The sequence below is a fragment of the Tripterygium wilfordii genome, chromosome 14 (genome assembly GCF_013401445.1).
Source record: "Tripterygium wilfordii isolate XIE 37 chromosome 14, ASM1340144v1, whole genome shotgun sequence".
Classification (NCBI taxonomy): Eukaryota; Viridiplantae; Streptophyta; class Magnoliopsida; order Celastrales; family Celastraceae; genus Tripterygium; species Tripterygium wilfordii.
Genome location: NC_052245.1, coordinates 1,671,403 through 1,699,267, shown reverse-complemented (window position 1 = coordinate 1,699,267; position 27,865 = coordinate 1,671,403). Strand labels below are relative to the sequence as shown.

At 36.5% G+C, this 27,865-nt stretch overlaps 3 protein-coding genes across 5 annotated transcripts; 2 read left to right on the top strand and 1 right to left on the bottom strand.

The window, feature by feature from the left end:
- Positions 1-749: 749 nt before the first annotated feature.
- On the top strand, positions 750-6,806 carry LOC120015268 (polyadenylate-binding protein 4). Its single transcript, XM_038867616.1, has 9 exons — positions 750-1,246; positions 3,287-3,405; positions 3,518-4,174; positions 4,281-4,358; positions 4,460-4,549; positions 4,853-4,987; positions 5,669-5,833; positions 5,977-6,180; positions 6,340-6,806. Exons 1-9 carry the CDS (start codon positions 994-996, stop codon positions 6,586-6,588), a joined length of 1,950 nt encoding a protein of 649 aa, XP_038723544.1. The 5' UTR covers positions 750-993; the 3' UTR covers positions 6,589-6,806.
- Positions 6,807-7,398: 592 nt separating this feature from the next.
- Positions 7,399-13,928, top strand: LOC120014055 (OVARIAN TUMOR DOMAIN-containing deubiquitinating enzyme 7). 3 transcript variants are annotated; one of them, XM_038865980.1, is made up of 12 exons: positions 7,399-7,636; positions 8,724-8,830; positions 9,026-9,101; positions 9,948-10,097; positions 11,043-11,104; positions 11,508-11,592; positions 11,698-11,847; positions 11,933-12,053; positions 12,771-12,886; positions 12,971-13,071; positions 13,340-13,466; positions 13,564-13,928. In XM_038865980.1, exons 1-11 carry the CDS (start codon positions 7,586-7,588, stop codon positions 13,452-13,454), a joined length of 1,134 nt encoding a protein of 377 aa, XP_038721908.1. In that variant the 5' UTR covers positions 7,399-7,585; the 3' UTR covers positions 13,455-13,466; positions 13,564-13,928. The 3 variants fall into 3 exon arrangements, with proteins under 3 accessions (XP_038721908.1, XP_038721910.1, XP_038721909.1); XM_038865982.1 differs by having other exon boundaries at positions 7,400-7,636; positions 9,019-9,101; XM_038865981.1 differs by having other exon boundaries at positions 7,401-7,636; positions 12,780-12,886.
- A 7,126-nt stretch (positions 13,929-21,054) lies between these two features.
- LOC120015503 (floral homeotic protein APETALA 2-like) lies at positions 21,055-24,381 on the bottom strand. The gene is made up of 11 exons (XM_038867964.1): positions 24,029-24,381; positions 23,348-23,920; positions 23,244-23,269; positions 23,089-23,119; positions 22,902-22,989; positions 22,644-22,789; positions 22,510-22,554; positions 22,322-22,413; positions 22,054-22,226; positions 21,728-21,973; positions 21,055-21,612 (listed from the first exon to the last, which is right to left on the bottom strand). The coding sequence occupies exons 2-11, from the start codon at positions 23,905-23,907 to the stop codon at positions 21,388-21,390; spliced, it is 1,632 nt and encodes a 543-aa protein (XP_038723892.1). The 5' UTR covers positions 23,908-23,920; positions 24,029-24,381; the 3' UTR covers positions 21,055-21,387.
- Between the last annotated feature and the right edge of the window lie 3,484 nt (positions 24,382-27,865).

Here is a 27,865-nt window from a genome sequence, read left to right as displayed (position 1 = left end):
GCATGATGAATACTTCTATTACGAAAATTCCACATAGCCATTAAGAAAAAATTCATATCATCAACTGATAGAAGCTCCTTCATGTAGACCAACCAGTCAATGAATTTTCCACCCATAGCATGCTTGAAAGTTTCCCATAAATTTTAATACACTTGGGGCCAAACTCTAACAAATAATCACATTGATAATTGATTAACAAAAAAATGAAACAAATTTGGTAATAAAATTGAAGCAATTGAATGTTAAATTAGATAGTTGAACGATTTGCAAATGCAGGAGAATATTTTTGGGAAAATGCGAGACAACAAAATTGAAAAATTCATTGACGTGCTCCATGCATACTCTCATTAGATATCTTCAATGCAATTAAATTAACAAAATTCAAAATAATTTTCATAACAATCATCGACGTCCAAGATGAAATTATGAAAGGTGTTAAAGGAAAGTATCTCAAAATATAAATACTTGTTATAATTTTTTATGTAATTGTTTTTGTTGAATCCCTATTGCAATTTTTTTTTTCATTTATACTATCCTCTAACAATAAAAATCATCTATAAAAAAACTAAGAATAGTAAATATTACTGAAGAATATAATTCTGATAAATATTTTCGCAGGATTAGTTTTCTCTTTTTTTTTTTAATTCATGGAAGCAATATTTTCTCGAGAATTTACAAAACAATAATAATAGTGGAAAAGAGAGTTTATTTAATTATTTCATCATCAGATCAAACTAGGGTTGGCGGCTGTCACCGCCAACTGCTCGTAGTATATAACCCACCTTTGTCTAACACAACGGGTTGCGGTGCCGCCAGTGCTGCCCAAACCTTTGTTTTACATCGTCATCTTGTCGACGGTTCGCGGTGCCTATTTCCCTGATCACCGCTTTATCCACCCAGAAAAAACCACAAAATAAAACAATATATTTACTTGTCACATTCCTCCTAAATTTTGATTATACAGAACCATTAGTTTTTTTCTGGTAATTTGAGATGGCACAGGCTCAGGTCCAGCCACAGCCACAGCCACCTGTTTCTCCTCAAAACGGGGTGGTCAGCCCTGGAGGGGGTCAGTTCTCGTCGACTTCCCTTTATCTTGGGGATCTTGACTTTAATGTTTATGAGTCGCAGCTGTATGATTTGTTTAGCCAGGTGGGTCCGGTCGTATCGGTCCGGGTCTGCAGGGACGTGAGCAGCCGCCGCTCCCTTGGCTATGGTTATGTCAACTATAGCAACTCCCACGATGGTTAGTCTCTGTCTCTGTCTTTATATCATGCGTTTGTATGGATTACGACATGGATATGTAGTTTTGAATGGGGCAGGCATTGGTTATTGATTGATTTGTTGGTTTTAAAAATCTAATGTATAACAAGTTGGATGTGAGTGATATCTTGCCCTGAAGAAATGGATGTTCAGAGAGGATTTGTTGTTTGTGCGATTGTGGTTCTCAAGGTTGTATGGAGGAGTATGTTAATAGCCAAAGTTTGTATCAGGTGTAAACTGGCCTAGCCTTATGGGGCTTTCATTTGTAGTACTTTAGTAGTTTAATGGAAGTATCAGGTCTTGGTAGATGCTCATGTTAGTATACCTATTATGATGAATCGAGGATACCGTTTTGCAACTGACATTTTATTAGTCTACCCTGACGATATCGTTGACAAGTTCCCAGAGTAGTGGCCGTCAGTCTCTTCAGTGTGTTCACTATGTTGCATGATTAAGTGGATTTTTAGGGTTGATGTTTGTTGGATTTTAAGCTATCCAAAATAATGTTGCTTCAAATATGATATTTTCTGCTGCAGTATTTTTTTTAAAAAAAACCCTTATTAATTTGAGTTTTTAAATGGAAAATTAAAACAAACAGGCACCAAGGGGGTGCCACCCCCAACAGAATTTGGCCAATGATGCTTTATGAACAACTTCCAGTAAATTGTTTTCAGTACTTATTGGGGTTGTTACTTGTTAGATGAGTGATTCTCGATATTCCATCAAGGGAGATACATGCTACTCGTATTTGCTTATTAAACTTGTATACTTTTAAGGTCTTTGTTCTCCGGGCTGTGACTTAAACTGTGTTTTTCATATGGTTTTGTAGTTTTTATAATTAGTCTAGTTTGATTTGGCCAGCCCATCTTGAGTGTTTTTCACCATTCTTGATTATTTTGATTGTGCTATGCATGTAGCAGGTTTCTTTTTTGGACAGGCAACAAAATACATGTATACATATAGATATATAAGGTACAGCTGCTCATCCAAAAATGCCCTATTGTATGTACATGTAGATAGCGTGATACATTAACCGAGCAACTATAAATGTAGTAAGCAAAAAACTCCTTCGGACAGATATGTTGTCCTACTCCTTAGTCCTTACTGAAACCAAAACACATAATATAAAGATTGGTCAGTAACTAAAACAACTGCACTCTCCAATGTTGGCATTTTCATCATGGCTTACAGCTTACTTTAACTTTTATACCATTTACATTGTTTATTAAATTTTCTCACTCGGCCAGTTAGCCGTTATTGGTAACAACTTAAGCAAGATAATAATTGTCACAATTATATGCATTTCTACTTGTCATCCTTTTTATGGGAAGCTTATGCAGCTTTAATACTATATGTAATTGTGAAGCCAGTCATCCCAATGGTGGTCTTGGTTTCTCCCTTTCGAATGGCAAAAACGTGGCCACATTCTTTTTTGTGTCTTCAGTTTGTTTATTTTTTCTGATATTCATTGAACTTTGTGTGGTGTTGTCAATGGGATGGATTTGGATCCAGATTCCATCTGGACTGGATCCAAAGTGTTGTAGCTGTATCTGAATTGCTATACCTGTTTACCATATACAAATAACTTATTTAATAAAATATATGCATTATGTTAATATATACAATTACAAAAACATATCGTATATGATACGTACCCCCAACCCTATCTCTATAAACTGTCGGTGCGGAGCTTTCCTTCTCTCACTCTTCAATCTTCATCAGCCGCGGTGTTTTGATTTCAGCTTCTCACTATTGGTTTGGTACAGCAACACAGATTCGCCTACCCCATCTCACTCTAGTGGCACTGCGATTTCTATATCATCTTTGTTTATTTTTTCTTATTTGCTATAAGAAATCTTTTTTGTTTGTTTTCCTTATTCTTTCTTGGTATTGAAATTTTAGCTATTTTTCATTTGGTTGTTTTTTAATGAACGTATTTAGTGCAATGGTTTAGTTTAGAGAATACATTATTTGTGTTTGAAATTGAGCAATGCCCTTACTTTTGGGTTTTTTTTTATGGCAGCGGCACGTGCATTAGATGTATTGAACTTCACTTCTGTCAACGGCAAAATGATTAGAATAATGTATTCTTCTCGTGACCCTACCCTTCGCAAAAGTGGTGCAGGAAATATTTTCATCAAGGTAGTTGCACTCTGTTACCTATTTGATCGTCTTTTGGGAAGGCATTGTTAATATGGTTTTTTTTTTTTGAGGAATTCTCCCTCTTGAATTTTTTAATTCTCTATCATGGCAGAATTTGGACAGAGCAATTGACAACAAAGCTCTGCATGAAACTTTCTCTTTATTTGGGAATATATTATCTTGTAAGATAGCAACTGATCCTTCGGGGCAATCTAAAGGATATGGTTTTGTACAATTCGACAATGAAGAATCTGCCAGGAATGCAATTGATAAGCTAAATGGTATGCTATTGAATGACAAACAAGTTTATGTTGGACCTTTCCTTCGTAAGCAGGAAAGAGAAACTGCTGTAGATAAGAAAAAATTCAACAATGTCTATGTCAAGAATCTTTCAGATTCAACAACTGATGAAGATCTAAAGAAAATTTTTGGTGAATATGGGACTATTACTAGTGCTGTAGTTATGAGAGATGGAGATGGAAAGTCTAGACGTTTTGGATTTGTTAACTTTGAAGGCACTGATGATGCAGCTCGATCTGTTGAAGCTCTCAATGGAAAGGTTTTTGATGATAAAGAGTGGTATGTTGGAAAAGCACAGAAAAAAACTGAAAGAGAAGCTGAGTTGAAAGGAAAATTCGAGCTCACAGTGAAGGAGACAGTAGACAAATATGAAGGACTGAATTTATATGTTAAAAACCTAGATGACAACATCACTGATGATAGGCTTAAGGAGTTATTCTCTGAATTTGGAACCATTACTTCATGCAAGGTTTGCAAAGCTGCTTCTCCCGATTGAATTTCTACACGCAATAAGAAGTGTGAAATTTCGTTTGTGTTTGTAGCTTTTTTCTCTTACCATCTTCAAATTTTGACAGGTTATGCGGGACCCTAATGGCATAAGTAGAGGATCAGGATTTGTTGCCTTCTCAACTGCTGAAGAAGCATCTCGAGCTGTATGGTTATTTTATGGAATTTCTTTCTGCTCAAAAACTATTCTACTAGCCATTCCCTTTATCCTTTCTTCGATTGTTTGAAAGTTTGTGTTCTTTCGTAGCTTGTGGAGATGAATGGTAAAATGGTAGTTAGCAAGCCGCTTTATGTTGCACTTGCGCAACGGAAAGAAGAAAGAAGGGCAAGGTTGCAGGTATTTCGTTTGAATGCTTATATGTTGCTGTCAGATCCTTAGTAGTTGACTCCAAACTTTGTTTGGAATAAATGCTTGCACAATGATTATGTCTGATTCTGAGTAGTCATAGGCTGATATTTCAAGATAAATCGCTTGCCTCATTCGGTCTACATCTGTTTAGGTGATTTGTTCCTTTAGAATTTTTTTTTATTGGAGTGGTGAGAAATGGGCAACAATCAGTGAGAACCAGCTATCATATTAGTCTTTTTGCTAATACCTGGTCACCTGCATATGCTTTAATATGACTTTGATTCTGTACAGGCACAATTTTCACAGATGCGTCCTGTACTGGTGCCAGCAGCTGCCCCCCGAATGCCAATATATCCCCCAGGAGCTCCAGGTCTAGGACAGCAGCTATTCTATGGTCAAGGACCACCTGCTATCGTTCCTCCTCAAGTAATAGTTCTTGCTTATAAGTTTAGGGCTTCATTAATCTGCTCTATTCCTTTGTTGTCATGTAGGCAGCGAATATTAAACTTGATATTGTCCCTCACCAAGTAATAGCTACTTGCTTAGTGGTTGAATATTCAGCTGCTCTAGTTGCTTGCCTCAGAGTGTATAACTAAGAATCACAAGGCTTCTTGAACCTCTTGTTTTTATCCTACATTTCACGACCCAGCAAAACTAGATGTACTTGAGAGTATATGAATTATGGAATACAGTTTCCAATTTCTATTTGGCAGCCTGAAATGGAGTAGTTGGTGAATGGATTTGTAAGGCTTCGTTCATTTTTAGGTTCAATTTTCCTAAATGAAGATGGAAATGAGTTTTTCTCTTTTGAAATTCTAAGTAGCTTCATGCTACTGGTAAAATTATGAACACAAAGATTCATGTTCATGCTTCTTGTATATGTTTAAATAAGCTGTAGGTTATTTTTATTGCTCTCCTTCTCTCTCCCTCTCTCCCACACACAGACGCGCACCCCCCCCCCCCCCCCACACACACACACAGACACACCCACACAGACATATATGTACTTACTTTTGTATACGTCTCTTTCTACTTGTTAACTTGTATAAAGACTTCTCAAGAAAATTTTATGGTTAATTTTTGATATCTTTCTTGGAATAATGTCAGCCTGGATATGGGTATCAGCAGCAATTTGTTCCTGGAATGAGACCAAATTTTTTTGTGCCAATGGTCCAGCCAGGCCAGCAGACCCAGCATCCCGGAGGTAGACGGTCTGGGGCAGGGCAAATGCAACAACCTCAGCATTCACTCCCTATAATGCAGTCGCCACATGTATAGATTGTACCATGCAATGTCATTGCTTCTCACTCCTAATAGTTTCATGCTTCCATTAAATTTTGATATTTTTTTATTTATTAAGATTTCTTATTCATATTTTAATCCTCATTTTTTATTTTCATAATGCTGAGGAATAGATGCTTCCTAGGGGGCGTGGCTATCGTTATCCTTCTGGTCGCAACATGCCTGATGGTCCCTTTGGCGGTGTTCCTGGGGCAATGCTCCCTGTTCCATATGACATTGGTGGAACGCCCTTCAGGGATGCTACATTTTCTCTGCCATTGCAAACTGGTGCTTTGGCTTCGGCTATTGCTAATGCAACACCTGAGCAACAGAGAACGGTAAACTTCTGCAATGGGCTTTTCACTTCTGGATATGCTTAGTATAGTTGACACAACTTATTTTCAACCTCTGTTTCAAGATAAAAAAAAAAAATCAATGTATTCTAACAGCAATTCCTACCTTTTCAACTAATACTTAGGTGAATATTTTTTCTGTAGTTGCTGGGTGAAAATTTGTACCCACTTGTGGACCAGTTGGAGCATGATAATGCAGCAAAGGTGACAGGCATGATTCTAGAGATGGATCAGACCGAGGTTTTGCACTTGCTAGAGTCTCCTGAAGCCTTGAAAGCCAAAGTTGCTGAGGCTATGGATGTTCTACGGAATGTTGCCCAACAACAGCAGCAGGGTGGTAGCCCCACTGATCGGATGGCCTTGCTGTCTTTGAAGGACAACCTTGTTTCTTGAGTTCCATGCCAGTTGTGGCTATGGCTAGCGGTATACTATGTTTAGTACTTAATATAAAATGAATGGTTGGTGTGTTTTTGATGTTTTCCTTAAGATAGGGGTGGCCTCAATCTTCGTATGCTTAAAATTATGCTTGTTTGAGACTTTTGGGATCTTATTCTCGCATTATGGTTGGATATTTATTTAATTTGAATATCTGGCATAAGCCGTGAAAGCCACTTCAGGCATCTTAATTTTCCTGCAGGAGGGTACCTACCTATGCCAGAGTCCCCTCAGTGCTCTGTCTCATTTAGCCATGCCCTTTGGACGGTTAAGTGAGAATAAATGTTGAGCCATCAACAATATGCATTACTTTGACAATAGGTAAGATTGGATCAAAATTCATGTGGGAGAAATGATGTTACTAAACCCTTTCCGAAAGTGGGCAGGCCCACGAAATGAGGAAAACTTCAGGGTAATTGGTTCGAATTCCCATTTTAATGTCATCCACTTTAAACCCAAAATGAGAACCTACTGGGCTATTGTCATGTGTTCTATTGTAGTCTGGCACTGATCCTCTCAAAGGGCTGTCCACAAGGAACTTTTTTAAGAGTGAACTATTGGAGTGTATTAACTATTAAATAATAATAATTGTAATAATGTTTCTTCATTCTTGACATCAGAGGCTGGGTATAATTTCAACTAAGCCCATATTGATGATGGGATTAGAGGAAAGGGAACAATAAGGCCCATGAGGTCCATGACAATTAGCCTCATCCACTGGCCCATACGGGAAAATTTGAGTAAGATATATAGTTGAATACTCGGTAATACGGAGGAACAACACACACCAGGACTTGGTCCGAAATCCGAATCGCCGCATTGACAACTCCGGAAACACTGACGGGAATTTAGCTGTCCGCGATTCTTGCCTTGCTCTTCGTCCGATCGAAAGCAGCGACGACCGTGTCTGTGTCATTCACCTCAGTGACGGATTTTTTCTTTCGAGTTCCGAAAGATGGCAAAAGCAAAACAACAGAACAAGTCCAAACCAAAGAAACAAACACAAGTAAGTCATCACACTTCCCTCCATAATTTGTCCTAATTGTTTCCAATTTGATTATGCAACACTTTCTTCTTCAACGATGGGGTCCTTTTGCTTGCAATCAAGTTCATATAATCATATGAATTCCTGTATCTGTAACCTTTATTGGCCTGTTTCGCTCCTCGTAGATTTACTGAACGCGAACTTTACGGATGGAAGTTTATTAGGAGTCTTAGGCCTGTTTGATCATCTTATCATTGTTAATGTATGTGCGTTTCAATTTAACTTGTTGCAGAAGCCCCCCTCTATGGTCTCCTGTGTGTGGTATATACCTTATATTATCTGTACTGATAGATTAGCTCATTATGATGTAAATTAGGATTATCTCACTCTGATGAGGTATTACTTGGAAATAAACTTGAAGGCCGCATCTTATTGATGCATTTTGCTGATGTTAGTGAGATTGTCATTTTAGTTTTGGTTGTACTGTCCTTGAGAAAGGAGGAAAGGGTTAGCTGCTCTAGTTGTTGTTGCATTGGTAGTTAGTTGCGGGGTGTGTGTGTTCCAGAAATTACTTTGCTAATTGGAATAATCTTTATCGTGAGAGATATTTACATTATTTCTCGATGTCAATTTGGCAATTTTGATTGTGGAGCTCAGTGCTAGGCAGTAGTATTGATGGAAATACCAGCATCCAGTGCAGAGAGATGAGAATCCTGAAGTGGTTAAAATTGTAACCCTTCAATAAATACCTCCATAACAAACGCATATGAGGAAGAGGAACTTTGTATGATACATTTTGCATTTATGTGATGTATGTTGCACAAATGTAAAAGGAGTGAGTATTGCGAGCTCTTTTGGTGCTGGCCTGAACTGGATGTTATTTTGGTCAAGAAACATGTCAATATGGCAAAGTATTGAAGGCATCTATATGCGTTGCCCAACTTTTACCCTTATCCTGCCTATCTGGAATGGTTTGTGGATGTTTGTATGATATAATAATTTTTCTGAGAATGTAATTTTTCCTGGTTAATACATTCTGTACCAAAATTCCGTTTTTTATTCATGTACATCTTATTTAATAGTTAGTTAATGGAAATTTGGTGGGCAGATTAAGAAAAGGGGGAAGCAGGGTGATGTTACTCAGTTTCGAGCTCAGCTTGATGCATTAGGTCTACAAATTGTTCAAGTGACAGCTGATGGTAATTGTTTCTTCAGGTTAGAGTCTTACATTACAACCTTACTTTTTGCTCATATTTCTGACACTGTCAATTTTTTGCGCTGTGAGGTTCCTAGCCTTATCAAAATGTCCACCTTTGCCATAGAAATGTGTGCATTCTATTTCCTATATGTTTAAGTGCCAACAAATGTATCTTGATATAGATTAAGTTGTTTACTCTTTTTAGTTTGCAGGTCCATTGCAGATCAGCTAGAAGGTAATGAGCAAGAACATGGAAAGTATCGCAGCATGATCATACAATATATAATGGTTAGTGAATATAGAACAAAATTTTCTTTATCTTTTGCTTAGACATAATGCCCTCATTTTCTGGACGGTAGTTCTTTGAAGTATTATTGTGATTGCATTTAAACTTAAGAGATAATGCCCTTGTTAATGGTTACTGATTATGATGTGACATTATTTTCTTTTATTCTTTATTAATAAAGGTTGGCAGTTCTTTTATTATATGGATGAATGGAGTAATTTTTTCCCTTTTCACTTCATGTCTTTTAAGATAATTATCATTCCGTTAGAGAAGAAGCCTCTGCACTACCTCTTTTCTTCAATACTATGGTGGTTAACGAACTCCAGCTTTTTATTTCCATTGCACGAGACCAACCTTATTTTAAATTTCTCATGAATTCAACCACTTGGGGTTGAATAAGTGTTTGTGTTATTAAATTGAATTTGCTTCTCATTTGGTGAAACAGATTGCTCTGATGCTTTACAAAATTCCTGGCTCTGATGATGTATTTAAGTTAATAGTTACATGCCTAATCCATATGAATAGCAACCAAGGATATTTACTAATTCCACTTTCTTGTCTAATATACTGTCAAAATTTTTATTTACAACAATTTTTTTCTTAAGTGACCCGCTATTAAAAGGAAGTGATTGTTTAAGAACAAAAAAAGCCTGGTGTATGTTTCTTACCAAAGTTTCAACTTTCATTACACTTAAAAATTTATAGCTAGGAGGTGCATGTCAATTTGAGATCTCTTTTTACTTGTATTACATATGAAAATTTCTGTTATTGATGATTTGCTAAAAATATTTACTTTAATCTTTGGTAACCAAGTGTGAATGATATGATATTGGAGCTGTGATTGACAGAAAAATCGTGAAATGTTTGAACCTTTTATTGAGGATGATGTCCTGTTTGATGAATATTGCCAATCCATGGAAAAAGATGGCACCTGGGCTGGGAATATGGAATTGCAGGCAGCTTCTCTTGTTACACATTGTAATATATGCATTCACCGGGTAAGAAAATTTCTCTCTTCCTTCATACTTTTTGTTAACAACTAATGTATATATAGTTCCTGCTGCCACTAAAGCGTTTCTTCCTTGAAGCATTTCAGTTGGTCATCTAACTAATATGGCTCTGAATTTCGTAGTTACATTTTTTGCGGACCCTGATTAGTTGCATATAGGTATTCAATGTGTTACTTTTTTGTATCCTTGTGGCTTATACCAATTTGACAATATGTGATCAGTTTTACAAAAACCTTGAATAGAGTATTTCTAACATTTGAAGTTATCACTTATCAGTATGCTTTTTCACTCGTTATCGCTACGTACCCATCTTCTTTCTGCAAATAATTGTCTTTTGGGATGTTACAAGCCGAGTGCAAGCCGAGCTGGTTCACATTCTTGTAGTTCTACCTTGTGGTCAAGGGTTCAATCCTTGTGGGTAGCATTTGACCATTTGTGTGTGCATTTGTGTGAATTATGTGAGTGTGTGTGGGTTGCATGTGTGTGTGAGTTGGAGGGATACATGTGTGGTGCATGTGTGTGTTTCTATTGCCAGGTAAAAATAAAAAATAAAAAAAAGTCCAATTATTCATGCTGCACTAACATGAACACATAGAGCATAGAATTAGGTACTCCCCTCATTCCTATGCTTCCTGTGCATGTGCACTAATGTGAAACATCTCTGTGCTTATTGCTTCCTCAATGGTGAAGACATTAGCTCCCTGACCCATATGTGCTAGTATGAACACAAACTCACACACAATGTGCTCATGCTCATGCATTTTCAACAATGTCATGCAAATTCGTCATCATCATCGTCATCAAATGTTTTATCTTAAACAATGTCGGGATAGGCCACATGAATCCAAATTATAAATGAACCCATCATATAGATGCCCTTATGTAAATTCATATTGACCCCCTTTTTCTGTGCTTATTGCTTTTTTAATACAGAATATGTCTCCTCGCTGGTACATACGCAATTTCGATGATCGTGGTGCTCGTATGGTCCATCTGTCAGTATTTTTAGTATCTTTGTCAAGTTTCTCTTTTTCATTTCATTGTGGTATGCTTATCATTGAGAAGAATAAAATTATCCCTCCCTTTACACATTCTTATGGAAAAGGGGGAGGGGAACAAAGACAACAATTTTTTATGTAATTGTCCACAACAGACTTGATGGGTGAAAATATTTTATAGCCAATCTCTAGCATCTCTAAGTAACTGTCTTTTTTAGTTTACCTATCATTCAGCTCTCATGGAACTTCCTTGTCTTTGTTCACTTTGTTGAACTATTGATATTGGTAGGTTTAAATGTCTGATTGGTCTATTAGGTTGGGTAAGAATGTGTTCTTTTTTTTTTTCTGTTCTTTTTTCTTTTGTAGTTCTGCTGTATGATTTGCTCATGTAAAATTCCAGTTCTTACCATGATGGGGAGCACTATAATAGTGTGCGGTTAAAGGAAGACCCCTGTGATGGGCCAGCAAGGTCAATGATAATAAAGGTTGAGAATTTCCAACCATTTGGGTTTCTTATTATTATAATATATTTCCTCATGAGTTTGAACATGTAATTTTTGCAACAGCCTAACGAGTTTCTGTTGTGAAAGGCCGATGCTGATCTCTCCATGAATTCTCATAAAAAAAGCGCTGCAGTTAGCAAGTGTAACGGGAAAGGTGTTAAGGATATGGCTGATCCAGGATCCACCAAATTGGTAATGTCAGGATCCAGTTGTGAAAGTGTTGAAGAAGTCAAGCAGGTAACAAAGCTTGTAGAATTTGCATTTCTGTAAGTGACAGCCATCATAATGCACTTTTCTACCTCTATGTTGGTCTCATTGACAGATTTTGCTGCAAGTAGGTGGTGATGTCGATGCAGCAATAGAGATTCTGGTAGCAGAACAAGGAACAACAGAATTCTCGGCAGAAAATGATTCACGTCCTTGCATTGCAGTCATGTGCGATGGTAAGTGCAGCTGGTCCGTAATTTCTAAACCATGGAGTTTCATGAGGCACCTTCTTCTTTATTCTTCCGATTACCGTGCATAGTTTTGTGAGTCCATGCTAGCTGAAAAGTCGAGAAACTTATGGTGAAAAGCTTTCTGAAATTTGGATCAGTCTCTTAAGAATTAATGCCAGTAGAAAAATGTTGCTACATGCTTAAAGAATTTCTTTATCAGTAATGTCCTTACAATTTGAACTTTTAAGTGGATTTTAGTCTTGCTATTTTTATACGTTTTACTGGGAAATTTTGTTCTACTATCAGTGTTTCATGGTAAGCTGGGTGGTAGTAAAATCCTGCAGTAGTGGCATTTCCATCAATAATTTCGCATTTGTTGTTGGCTTTGGCTTTCCTGCTTCGTTTTTTGAATATAGATGCACTTCTTTTGGAGCAAAAACTCCCGACACTACATCATCATGCTTTTGCTACCTCCTATGCAAATCATATGGACAAAGCAGAGGCAAAGGATATTAATAGCTTGTTAGAACTGTTTAGTTGCTATTCTTTTCCTTGAAGTTGAGAATTTTTGTTGTATCTTTGTCGTGACAAAGTTTCCTTTAGGTGAAGATATTGAAGAAGCTTGTGATGTTTGTCATTTCAGACCTCTGAAGATATAAAAGCTTTCATGATATTTGATGCACTTGTTTTGGCATGTTCTGATATAGTTTATATCTTTTGGAGAATATGTAGATGATGATGAAAATGGAAATCTCAAGCAGCAAAAGGAAGAGACTGAGAAGGCTGACATGCAGGATCCTCCCGATGATAGCATCAAAACAAACCACGACGATGATAAGGTTTGTTTCTTTACTGCAAATGATAATCATTGTTGTGCCCCTTGACTCGAGCTTAACTAAAAAAAATTGTACCGCCTACATCAGCTGAAGATACCAAGAAACAAGGCCTGCCCATGTGGATCTAAAAAGAAATACAAGGCTTGTTGTGGATCTGTCAAGGGTAGATCCTCTGTCAAGATTGTGAAGTACGATTCTCTTCTTCTCTCCTTTTTTTCCCGGATAAACATTGGTGAGAACTGAGAGGAGCCTTCAGTTTAGTAGAGAACAAAATGGAAAGCTTGTTGGGTTCTGCAGTTTTCAATGTCAAGTTTAATTCTCAAGATTCCATTCGTAGTTTACCATAAATTGTTTTCGTGACCATTTTACCACTGTGTTATTGCAGAGGTTCAAACACTTTGAGCTGGATGCTCAAAAATTTAATTTTATGCTAATATGGGAACTTTGTTCTGTCAGTAACCAGGTAGACACTAGAAAAGGCAGAAAGAAGAGAGAGCAATTCAGCAAACAATCGATGCCATTACCTCAATCTGATGGAGGGCCACCAGACATGGGTGCACTTTGCATATGAACTGATTTTGATGTGAGTGCCTCCAGGCCTACCACTAGTTGTAATGCTCTTTGAATATGTGACAGAAGGCAGCGTCTCAGTTCTGATGATTTTACCTGTTGACTTGTAGGCACCTGTTCAACCATGACTCCAACTTTTACTCCGCAATCATGCAAAGCGATCGAAATGTAGAAAATCCATTTCTTCCTACCTTTGATGCCAAAGGTTATACGCCATGGTTTGTCCTTCTTGATTTATGATCCCATATGGAAGCAAGCAATGCCACAAATAATTCTCTTTAAACAGAACTTTTATTTGCCTTTACCGTTTTAAGGAAAAGTAGAGAGGGGAAAAGTGGGAAGCAAGTCTGATAAATTCTCTTTTACTTCCCATATAACTAGCTAAATAGCCTGTACATTGCACAAGAATCATGGGAAGTTCAAGAATTTTTCTTAATTTTTGTGCGGTTAATGAGATGGTGAAAACTTCTCTTTTTGGGTAGGGAAACACGATCTAGATGTTAGGAACTCTTAGTCTTATGCCGAGAAATGCTTTTTAAATTGAAATTTACAGAAATGCTCTTCCTAATATGCTTTTGGTCTCAAATGGTGTCTTCAGAGGTCTGTTTGATATTAAGCATTTGATCACAATAGAAAACGGGCCCTTATGGGCCAGAAATCCCAATGGGCTCTCAGGCCCATTACAGGCTAAAGAAAGCAAACATGTCTCTAACCCTAACCATAACTTAGCTTGAATATCAAACAATCTAAAACTAGAAGGTCCATAAAAATTTTGTATTGAGCTCCTAAGCTTGACTTGATTAGTAATGAAAGTAGGGTAAACCCTAAATTCCACTACAAGCAACAAATCTAAGTCAAGTAAAAGACTCCCAATAAGTAGAAGTCTTCTACTACAATTAAGTTCAGCCCAATTTGCTTAGTTTAGAAAAGTAGGTGGTGATATTAATAGCCTTTTTTTCTTTTATGGGTGATTCCCTGATAAGAGCCCCTCCCTTTTTTTATCATTTGCAAAAGTAAAATACAAGTAAAGTCGTTGGTCTTTCTCAAATTAGAAAACCCTAAACTGCTTCTCTTTGTATCAAAAATGGAAAGTTTTCAATTTCCACATGTGACTAAGCAAAGCGTGACAAGCACCATGATCAATAACAGTCAAGTCTTGTTCATTGATGTGTGCTCTCCATCTGTTTCTTCTCCTTTTTAGTTGATTGTGTTTTCAGCACCCACCAACCAACCTACGTTTCTATGATAAGGTTGCAATTGTGATATTTAATGGAGGTCCAGTATCTCTTGCTTTATTTGTCAAGCATTATTAGGCAATCTATATAGTAATTTACCATGTATATATGTGAGATTTTGTCAAGAAAAAGAGTATAAAAGAGGTGGTAGGCTGCATTATTGATCTTTCTGTAGCTGCTTTTAAATTGGACGTGAAAAATAGAATTTTAATGTCTTTGTTCTTATTTGAGCCAAAAATTAATATCGTTGGACTCGTGAACCCATCAAAACATATTTATGATTTTTTTTCTAAAAAATATTATTATCTTTAAAAGAAATTACAACAGTTCCACTGGAGGGCTTTTTTTTTTTTTTTTTAACAGCACTCATCCTACACAATACCCTCCACCGACAAAAAAAAAGAGGCATGGTGCATTATTGCTTTTTCTATTGTTATTGCAAGTGGCAAGGTGGCACGATGGAGGAATTATTTCATATCGGACCCCCTTTAGTGCCACCTTAAAGGGAACGAATGGCTAGAGATGATTGGCTTGTCGTGCTCACTTTTAACACCTACTTTCTCTCTCCATCTTTTCCAAACATGGAAAGTCCGTAACACCATCTTTTTTGTGTCACTTTTAACAAGCAGCAACTCCCACTCGTGTACATAGCGCGTGACATTAATTCCATGATTTTTTATTTTTTATTTTTTTCGAGACAGGTTAATGAAGACGTCGAATCTGTTTCTCAAATTCAAAATATTACGTGTACATCATATTGATAAACAGACTTAACGTCTTAACTTCTGTGATTAAAGCTATATGAAAATTACATTGATTTTTACTGTATGGGCTTTTTACCCGGTTAGTGAAAAAGTGAAAACAATAATTCACCACGTGTGTACGAACCTGTGACATTCACAATCAAATTTAGATATGGCAGAGTTAATAGATCCTCTTTGACTTTCTCACTCACTCATACCAATAATGTCTTTTTAAGGGGTAGCGTCAAGCGCCTTGTTTGGTTGCGGTGTTAAAACTTTCTCTTTATCTTGGTAAAGTTGAAAACATGACTTCATCAGTCACACACTTTAATTGGGTGTTCATGAACTCCATTTGAAGCAAAGCTAATGACTCTACCTTCCGTTGTGGGCTTTAATGCATCTCTTCTTTGCCAAACGGAAGAAAAGAATACCACTTAAATCCATAGACTAAGTAGAGCGTCATAGCATCCCCGGACATCACCAACGGCCGTTAGACCTATTGGCCTTGTTTCAGGCATCCAAGGTTCAAAGTGAGACCAAACCTTCGCATGCTCATTCTACGGATCGGCCGAGAAGGTAGAATTTATTCACCACAAAAATCACTCTACTTATTACTAAGCTTTTGGGTTTCATAAGTCGAATGTTCTCAATTGCTCTTTGTATTTGCAGGCGTCCCGTTCGACCACCAAGGGGACCATACGTACAAGCCACCTTCCATAACTAGGTGCTGCATTAATTTAGACAAGGTTTCTCACTTTGTGGTCCAATTATGCGTGACTAAACATAACTACTTCGTCTTGTCAAGGAATTAGCTGAGTGAATTTAATTACTTTCGCAGAGATTTTATCCTATTTTGTGCGTAATTTGTTGAATGATCGATCGAGTTGTTAGGTTACCCAATACCCATATTTGTTCAATTGTGACAGGACATATATATATATATAGTAATGGACCTAATGGTCCCCCAAGTAAATAAGAAATCTAGTAATCGAACTTCAAAATGATGCGTGCCTCTTGTACTCTTTTTTGGCCTTCAACTCAACAACAACCATATATTTTAACTATTTTTGTGGCATGGAGCCTACAGTTATAATTTGTAAGATGGACCCTTACTCAGTTCAACTTGTGTGAATATCACCCTGTGTTTATCTCCCGACACTGAGTCTTGACTCGAGTCTCGATTGGTCCATGGAGATTATGTATATTAATTGAATATTATAAGAAGTCTTGTATTTTTCTCCCTTTTGGTACATGTGAACTCCTGGTGATGGTGGACCTAAGCAACCTTGCTTTGGGCTCCATGAAATGGAAAGATGATTTTGGATCCAACTTGTAGACGAAGAGGGCTTTCAAAGGGCCAATGCAAGCAACATCAAACGTCATCGTTTTATTGTCCTAATTATTGATTGGCGCGTGTATCAAACATTCCTTATTGTCAAGTGGAACTTGAAACCTCAATCATGAAAATATTATTAAAAGCATAATCAACGGGGCAAAAGCTAAGACAAATACTAGTGTTTTTGTTTTTTTTTCTTTGCAATAGAAGTATACACATGCATCATGCATCCCTCCAACTCACACACACATGCAACCTACACACTCACATAATTCACACAAATGCTACCCATAATGTTGAACCCTTGACCACAAGGTAGAAATATAAGAATGAGAACCAATTAGATTGACTCCCGACTTGTAACTAAGACAAATAGTTAGGTGACAATATATGGACATTAACAAATGAACAAAAAATTATTGTGCACAATATTCGCACTAAAAATGAGATTGGGTACAAATAAAAAATACACAGACATTATCGTTACATAATATGTAGAGAGATTGTTTTTAAAAAATTGAACGTGTGACATCTGGATTGCACCCTATAACTCAGGGCCGTCTCTAGCATTTTGGAGGCCCTAGACAAGTTAAGAAAATGAGGCCCTCATCCCCCAAAATAATTTTTTTTTTTAAATCTGAAATCCAGCATATCTAATAAATCCAAAATACAATATAATTAGTTCCTGAATACACATAAATTATCACCAATATCCAATAAATTAAGCAACTCAAACTTACAAATTTATTACATCAAATGAAACCAAATAACGCTAAACTAAATCGAAGAAGAAAGGATTGATACTCTTCTAGCCTTTTGGTGTGCAAAATTGTTAATTAAATCGTTGTGATCAAGTTTAGCTGTCATTTTTTTCTTGATAGACAATATGACCAAACCGTTCAATCTATCTTGTGACATAGTTGATTGGAGATAGTTTTTTATTAACTTCAGCTTGGAGAAACTTCTTTCTGCAATAGCTACTATAACTGGTATAGTCAATATTATCCTATAAGCTACCCAAGCATTAGGAAAAGCAAGACGCAAATTTTTGATATACTCCAACACTTCAATTGGTTTTGTTAACCTCTCCCGATTCGAATTTTCTTTTACCTGTCATGATTTCCCAATCACACGCAAACCTAACTGAAAAAAAAGAAAAAAGAAAAAATTAGGGTTTAGAGAAACAAATAACAATTTACAATTTCTAATTAAGTGTGCCAAAAAAGGACAAAGCAATAGAAATATATGATAGGTGATTTACCGGTGGCTTCCCTTCTCTTTCAATCTCTGACTCTCTCTCAAAACTCTCAAAACCTTTTTTCAATAAGACGAGTAGACCGTAGACGACAAACAACAGAAGTGTAGAGCAGGTTCTCTTAGTCTTTGGTCTTTATTAGTGTTCTTTCAATTCTTTAATTCTTATTTTACAATTATGACCCTCACTTGTCATTTTGTGTTTGGGCTAATGGGCTTGTTTTCTTAATTTGCTAAAGATTAGGATTTTTTTTCTTATATCAATTCATTCAATTGATAAGTACACTGTACTGTCTCTACACACCTAAAAAATTATACAACTTAATAAAAAGTGAGGCCCCTCCCATGAGAGGCCCTAGGCAACTGCCTGTCTGACCTCCCCTTGGAGCCGGCTCTGCTATAACTCTATTACTAAACCGCATGTTTGCATTAACAAATAAAAAAAAAAACCAAAAATACAAAATGCATGAAAGGAGACTTATCATGTTACAATTTGGGAGATAGAGAAACGACCAATGCAATGGGTTTGTCTTGAGTGAATGATGAAAGCGATCTAACACTTATGAGTGTAGAAATAATGACGTATATATATATATATAGACCACGTACGTTTGTAATATACAATGTTATTAATAGGACCACAATGAATGGAGTGGCTGACCCGCTCTCGTTAAATTACAGCTGAATTGATTTTTATTTTTATTTTTATTTGGGGGAAAAAATAACGTTGAACTCAGAAATCATATCAAAATATATTCATAAATATTTTTTTGAAAAAAGTTAATTCACGGTGTACTTTAACTATAGCATAAAAGAATCATGTCACATGGGTTAATATCAGAATTGGTCACTGAAAAATAAGAAATGTTCTAATTTGCACACCGAAAATCAAAACGTTTCAATTTGATTGTTCAAATATTAAAATATACCAAACTGAAATGTCTTGACATTTGGTGTGTAAATTGAAACACTAATTATTTTTTGACGACCAAATGTGATATTAATACCATGTCACAGTCTCGCAGTTGGAGTTACATATCATAACCATATATATAATTGAAAAAAATAATAAAAATTAATCAGACATGAAAGGGCACCAAACGATTTCCAGCCGTTGGAAGTAATCCCACTTATGGAAAAAGCAAATTGAAGGCACATCCGCCCCTTTTTTTTTTTTTCTTTCATTTTCTTTACTTGTCCCCACTCAATTCGTAGCACCTTCCTTTTCTAGCCTCAATTGGGTTTAAGTGAATTTCCATTTTTACCCCATCCCATCTATTGCCAACGCTTGAATTTGTAGTAAAGATGTGTGAGGATATGAGATCTGGGTGTCCGCGGAGAGGAGGTTCCCTTTGTGGATTCATCAAGTGCAATTTTGAGGGGCGCTTGGAATTGCTTGCTTGCTAGTTTGTTTTTTTTTGTTTGAAAGGTCGAAGATCTGGCTTGCTTGCTAGTTGTAGCCCATACACTCTTTTATATATATATATATATATATATAAAAGAATTATCATATCATCACATGCGTATCAACTATATGCATCAATTTACCCACTTAAAATTCAATGATTATACAAAAATGAGGGTTACATATTTGTTGTGGGACCGACCACATTTATGGTTGAAAATTTATAATATATATGCATATGTATATATATGTATATAAACAAGCGTGAATTGATATAACAAATCTAGGCGAATCTAATTTATTTTTACTAGGTTCCCCAATTGCTTATTGTCGTCAAATAGAATATAAAAAAGGGAAATAGCGATAAAGATCGAAAAGGGTATATGATTCTTTGCTTCAGAGTTTCTCCACGGCCAGTCTTTCATGTTCAATCACAATTTATATACAGTCCTACACTTAAAAGTTAAAAGGACAAAAATTAAAATTAAAAAAAAAAAGAAAAAAAACAAACAGAGAGAGAAGAGACGCATAAAAGAAGACAAGTACTTTCCTTTAGCATGCACGCCCTATTTTATTAAACTTTCAAGTAAAAAAAGTAGTGTGTGTATATATATATATATATTAATTATTGGCTAAGTTGGATGGTTATGCCTGTCTATCTCTGTAAAAATGTGCACATATTTAAGGCATAGTATAAGTAGTACATATCAAAACATGCATGTACCAACCTTAGTAGACGTGCATTGGTATATTTTAAAGACAATGACGCACCAAGTGATGAAAGAGCCAATATTATTATATTATAAAGTAATTAATGATAATATATATATATAAACACAGTATCTTAGCTTGCTTGAATAGTTATATATTAATATCATTGGATTAATCAAACACTTTTTAACGTTATTCATTCATTCATTAGTCAAAGCTAGAAGCCGCTTTCTCTTGCGACTTATGACACCTTTAGGGTTTATTAGAATTTGGGAAGTCATAACGGGTAAAACCCAGATGGGATCCGAATCCGGTTTGGCTTGTTCAAGTGAAGTCTATTTTTTTCCCGGTGAAAGCTGACATGGGTTAAGTTAAACCAAACCCCAAGTGAACCCAACCCACTTAACCATATATAAAACATTCAATTGGATTTTGGATCGGGGGTTCATACGTATCTTCCTTTTTTTTTTTATTACGGAGAAAAGTGTTACGGAAATTCAAACTCGATATCTCTATGAAATACCACATAAATATCAGTGCTACTCTTATTCTCCACTCTTGTTCTTGATTCAAACGTGTCTTTAAAGGTTTCGGGTGTTAATATGATAAGTCCCTCTCACCATAATAACCATGTCTGACTGTTTTTTGGGCAAGAGAGAACTGATTCAAAGGACACAATTGACAGTGACTATTCATCATCACCACTCATATTTCCAAGATCCACAACAAATAAACAAATTCATATACATACATACATGTATGTATATATATATATATCTGAATTGTCCCAGTCCCTTTGATGGGAAATCTTAAGCTTACATGTCATCAGATCTTTCACAAAATTAGTTTTTATATATAAAATTACTCCATTAGGGAACTGAAAGAAGAAGAAAAACCAGAATAGTTTGTCCCAAAAATGAGGGTCAAGGGGTTGGAGCACATTGTATTGATAACAATTATAGTCAAATAAAATAGTAGCGTCATATCATAGGTGACAGTACTGAATAATAGGTCGGCAAAGAAATATATGCAAAGATAATAACCCAGTTGTCCCAGTCAGACACCCAGAACGAAATTTACCTAGTTGTTTGACCGAAGACCAGATTTTCTAACAGAGTTGGAATTTCTCTATATATTTATTTCTTTTGGGGGTCTCAAAGCATGCATTGATGTTTCTCTTGTACAATGCTGACAAACATACATGGCTAGTTTATTATAATTAGATATTTAGATGGGTTGTTAAATAGGACTTAGGAGGGTCTCATTAGAGACTGGAACCCATTCTTCTGATGATGGAGCCAGTTTTGTTGTCTAATATTCTGCTGTGGGAATCCTGATGATGCTGCAGCAGCAGTTGTAAACAATTGAGGATGAGTTGATGTTGATTGCCATTGTTGTTGATCATGATCGGTTGTCGATAGCGATAGATCACTCCCAATTCGGCCTCCATTGCTGCTGCTCGGAGGAAACTGAATCTACACACAAATTAAAACCAATTCAAATTTCCCGACAATATCCACCACACATAATATATTGAGAGACTGTTTGCAGGAATTGAAACTATGATCTCTATCGACATGAAATACTCACTTGATGACTCGGTCTGGTCATATGCTGTTCGCCTGTAACATGGTGATGGGGATACACGTGGATCGTAGGACTATCTCCAGGTCTCCTGAATTGCCCATTTTTTTGCATTTCATATGACTTGTCTATTGAGGCTGCTGGAGATTGGAGGTGGGTTTGGCTAAGAAGATGCATTGTCTCTTCCTCAATGTACCCATCTCTTCTTTGAACATCACCGACGCTCCGGTATGTTCCTTGAGGCAAGTTAAGCTACAAAATTGAATCAATTGAAAACCATTAATTAACAAAGAAGATACATTTTCAAACAGACTAAGGAGTAATGTATCTACCGTAGGCCTAAATCCCCGACCACGCCAATCGGCTTCCAAAGGCACAGAGGTAGACTGCTGATCAATGTCTGCATTTCGCCGATCGTTGCCAAATTCCCGACTGTTTTCACCAGAAGCTGAACTGCCCAAGCTCAAATCAAGATTGTGATTTGCAGCGATTCCTTGAGTACATTCTACGACAACCAATGTACGCGATTCACTTGATGCAAACGCTTAGATGAATAATTATTCAACAAGAACTAGCGAGATTAATCGTTTAATTACTTACCTGAAGAGTTCAGCTCATTATCATAAATGCTGGGATCAAAGTTTGTGACAGCCTCTTTACCATTGCACTTAATCGCTGCTTTATCATAAGCCCTATAACAAACAAATAAACTACAAAATCGAAACCTAATTCCGCCATAGATTTGAATCTTACTACAAGCAATCAAAAAAATGCAACACTACACTGACCTTGCAGCTTCGATCTCCGTATCAAACAATCCCAGATACACATACCTATGATAATAAATCAAGATTTCATTATCAAAATGAGCAGGAATTAATCAAGCGAATCCGACCATTCTTGAGGTAGCTAGGTTACTTACTTTTTGCCTAAAAATTGGCCCATTCTTGCTTCCCATCTTCCACATTTGTGCAAGGTTACTCCTCTATACTTGGAGCTTCCTCTCGGAAACCCAGTGCTTTGTCGGCGAAGTACATGCACAAATTCTTCCTTTGTAAGATTGCTCATCTGTTAAACCATTAAAACAAAACAAAAAAACAATACAGTTGTCTTCCTTTTCCCTCAACAGCAACAGCGACATAGACAAGGAGGAAGGGAAAAAAAAAAGCATAAAACTTACCTGTTTCAGGTCTTCCTCATAATCTTCAATGCTAAAATTGATATCTGCATCTACTCCTCGGAACTTGATCGCTGCTCTATCATATGCACTGCAAAGCAAACAAAATAATCTCTTTCAGTAAACCAAACATCACAAGCTATGAAAACTTGGGTCTTTTTTGTTTGGGGAAAATAAAGGAAAAGCTCACCGAGCAGCTGCATGTGCGGTGTCAAATCCACCTATCAAAAAGACCCAGAAATGCAGAGACATTATATATTGGATTTTTTCAGCATTAATCAATAATAATAAGCAAAAAAATGAAAAATAAATAAATAGAGATTCATTATTCATTACATTACATACCTAGATAAACTTGCTTCCCACAATCCCTGCAGTGTCAAAGGATAAAATTAACATCAGACCCACAAAATAAGATTATTTATTGGAGAAGATATGAGAAAACGGACCATATATGGGACTCCCAGCGGCCGGTTCTCCGGTAGAAGGTGACGCCTCTGTACTGTGAGCTTCTAGAGCGGGGGCCACGCCTGCTCTTCTTCAGAGGTTGCTGACTGAACTCGATGGGTTTCTGAACGGGTAATGGGTCGGATTGGCAGAATTTGACACCAACCCAATGGGCCCGAGGGAACCCGACTCCTCCACCAACACCACCACCTGAACTGGACCCCATGTCCGGGTCTTGATCGACCGGGAAGAACTGCCGGGTCACCGGAGGGTATTCCTCCTCCTCCTGCTCCTGCTCCTGCTCCTCGACCGAGAATCCGAATATCTTGCTACTCCTCTTCTTGATTCTGCCAGCTCCTCTGTCAACTCCATCATCTTCCTCCGATCCGTCCTCGATTACAACTGCAGAAGAGCTCGAATTGGATACGGATCCGACCCGCTTACCCTTCTCATAATTATTAAAATCTTCACCGTCGATCGACGTCTTTTGTGAAGAACAGCCTTCGGATTCATCATCCCTTGGAGGTCGTTGAATATCAGGAGTGTCATTGAGATCCCACATTTCTTAATTTCCCCTTCAAACAAATAATATCAAAAAAATTAAAAAAAAAACCTCTCTCTCTCTCTGTCTGAATACAAGCAAAGAGAAAGACAGAGATAAAACAAGAAAACAAAAAACCTACGACGAACGAGGAAGAGCTTATGAGAGAGGTTTTCTATGTTCTTTGCAAAAAGGTAGTAAGGGAGAGAAGAAGTTGTAAGGGTCTAGTTAACAACAACTGCCCAAATACAGCATAGACGAGGCCAGGCCTAGCCGAAAGCATCTTAGACTTCTCTCTCTCTCTAGCTTTCTCTCTCTAACCCTCAACTTGCCTTCTCTTTGTAATAATAATTCCTTCTTACACTCCTATAACTAGACTAGCTATCCGTCCCTTCATTCCCTCCCCTCCCTACTAGCCTGGTATTCTTTTTTTTTTTAATTCATAAAAAATTAAAAAATCTATTTTGGGTTGATCTAATAATAAAACCCATAACTTGTTTCTTCTATCTTTAAATTGAACACAACTTGGATTGTGTTTGTTCTTCTTTCCATCTTCTCTATAAAGAAAAAGAAAAAAAAAGAAAGAGAAAGAAGCGTCTCTTTCTTACACAACTTCCCCACGTTAACCAAATCGAAAAGCATCCATCCATCCATCTTCTCTCTCTTCGTTTACCTACAAATGGAAATGGACAGCGCTAAGACTTATAACATGTCTAATTACTCAATTTCCTTTATTAGGCCTGGCTGACCTTAATTATCATCATTCACACTCTCACCTCAAAAGTCACCTTCATCACTCACTCACCCACCTCTTTAATAATTCTCTTTGTTAGGGCAAATGCAATGGTGAAGTGGTATTGGGCCAACAAAGATGTTGTCTTTTGCTGATGTGGCTGTATTGTAAAATGTGTTTTGCTTATGTGGCTGTATTGGGATAAGTGTTTTGCTGATGTGGATGTATTGATATTTAATGTTTCGGTGTAGTTTTGTTGTGGATAATATGAAGGAATGGAATGTTGTTGGGTTGGGTGGAAAGAGAAAGTGTGTGGGAAGAAAAAGTGTATAGAAATTTGTGTTTTGCTGATGTGGCTGTATTAGAATACGTGTTTGACTTGACTTTTTGTGTAATAGAGGTGGGACCGGGCCAACAAAAATGTTGGCCCAGTAAATTGTTTCTTATTGCATTTGCTTAGTATTTACCGTGAGTAATAGTTACAGTAAATAACAACACCGGTATCATACTGGTCAGATGACTGATACACGGTTCAATCGGCCGAACAATATATTGCAGAGAATAGGAGAAACAAAAATCTTGTTAGTTTAGTAGTTAAGGTTTTTGGGTTGCTACTTGAGTTTCCAAGTTCAATTATCATTAATAGTATTTTTAACTTATACAACAAATATCACATATCGAAAAAATAAATTTTTTTAACAATCATGACCTTATAAATAAAATTTTAGGTTCCCATAAAAGCTATTATTAAGAAATCAATTTGAGAACTCTTTTTGTAAAATTCGTATGTTAGTTAAATTTTATTTGTATTTGTCTATAAATTAAAAAGTTAATTTCAATTTTAAAAAAAATATAATTTTTTATATGTATAAAACTGGTTTAACACCAATTCAATAATGGTAAAATTGACCGGTTCAATCGATATTTGATCGCTACCGTCCAACCTGTTATTTTAAGTTGAATAGTGTCGCTGTGTCGGTGAATTTAATCAGTTGAAATTGAACCAATATGTACCGGTCAGTATTTTAAACACTAATAAATAGAGAAGGAGGTGAGTGGCGGTAAAGCGGGAGTTTTGGAGAAAAATAGGGTGTTTGTGGTAATTATATGGGATGAGGAGGGAGGGCTTGGTATCGGAAAAGGAAATTCTTTCCAGAAAAGTCCAATACAAGAGTACGGGAAGAGGGCCACCCCTTGCCTCTTTCGTTCTCTTAACGATCAATGCCCACCAGTAGGGCTATTAAAAAAACCGCCCAAACCGAAATCGAATTGATTGGTCAATTTTTTATAATAGAAAATTACACATTTCTCCATTAAAACTGAACCGAACCGAACCGACAAAATCGACCGTTTGATCAGTTATATTCATATCAAAAAAACCAACTACGAACACCCCTACCCACCAAGTCCCCTCGAATGAAGGCGCTAGTTAAACTTTGCCACCACCTCTCATTGTAGTTTCAATAGGAAAAAAAAGCTAATAATTCTCGACTCTTAGATATCAATTGAAAATATTCTATCTTTTTTGCAATAAATTTAATTTCCATAGTAAAAAAGAAATTTAAAAATCTGTTGGGCACCCCGTCCTGCTCCTCTCCTTCTCTCCTGTTGTACCTAGTATTTTATTGTCTATTGTTTTTAGGAAAAATTGTGTCCTTCCGGGGCCTACTCTCGATCTCCAGCGCGTTTAATTCACTTCTAATACGTATCTCACTCAATTTATAGTTTGTTACGGTGTGCAATGAACTCGTGTTTCAAAGATATGCCCCAACAAAAACCGTACCACCAAGGGCTGTTGGCCCTGTTCTAAGGACAAAGTACGAAGTAAAATGTCTCTGAAAGGCCTGCTGCAGCTAACTAGTCGACACACAAGAACTTCTTCTTCGTCGTAAGAATGGGAGCCAGTTTTTGTGTGTTAACAATTGTTCACCTGCTAAGTGAACCAAACTTGTAACTTTGGTTGTTCACATAAATGGAAGTCACCAACCAATTCTATATTTTTATAAAATTTGAGTAATATATTTTTTTTTTTTGAAACGACAAGGGGGAGTTTGAATCCATACACGACATTTTTACCTTTCCAACTAATGACTCAGATAATAAACTAATAATGAGTATTATCCGTGATTTTTTAAATGTATGTAATCGGATAAGGAAAATCCAGAAATGATAAAATGTAAGCGCGTGTCTGCACTCTCGAATAAGAGAGGTTGGGTCTTCATTGAGCCAACTCAAACCATAGGGATAGATCGAGAGAGAGATTCGCAAATTCAACAATTTCATCATGCTTGACATCATCACTATTATATATATACATTAAATTACAAAACACAACAATATTAAATTACTAAAAATAAAATATGGGGAAGTGGAGGGGATTGTGTAAGAGATGGGAAACACGGGTCCGGGATTGGGTTAGGTTGTTATTTGTTAACTTCTTATTTAAAAAAAAAATCTCTGCTTCTTTATATTTTGATATCAATAATTTTTAAAATATTTCTAAAAAATAATACTAATAAATATCAGTGCTTTGAATTTAATAATGTATTTTTTGTTGAACAAAAATCGAATTAATTAAGGAAAATACGTAGAAAATATGAGTGATTCTAAGTCATTAGATGCAAAATACGTGACATTTTTTTTAAAAATTCAATAGTTTAATACATTACTCAAATGTCAAAATCTTACGCTCTCTATTTATTTATTTTTTAAATTTTTTAAAACAATAATTTATAACTCAAAAATAAGGAATAGGAGGGGTTCCTTTTTCTATATATATACCCAAATCCAGAATGGGCGGGTGCCACTAGGGAGGAGAGTGAAAATAATGCTTCATACTCTTAAAATATGACCTCATTAGACTCTCAATTAATGTGAAGTGTTGAATGTTAAGTAGATTTACATGTTTATAATCAATGGCTATTAACGTGCTACATAGATTCGAGATAAAATAACAGTCATATTTTAGGGGTATGTAACATTAATTAGTGAAAAATAGGATGCCACGTCAGACCACATAAGAGAGACAAAACTAGTAAAATTACCAATACACCACACGTCACGCACAAAATGCAATACCCATATCAATCTTATCGCTCAACTCAAACGAGTGGACGCAAATTTGCAATTGCAACCCAAAAACAAACCTTCCAATAACGGAAGTGGGACTAGGCTATGCTTCAAACAGGTGGTTATCCTCAAGTGGAGACGGTACCCTCTCCAAGTGGGCCTCTCTCTCCATTAAAA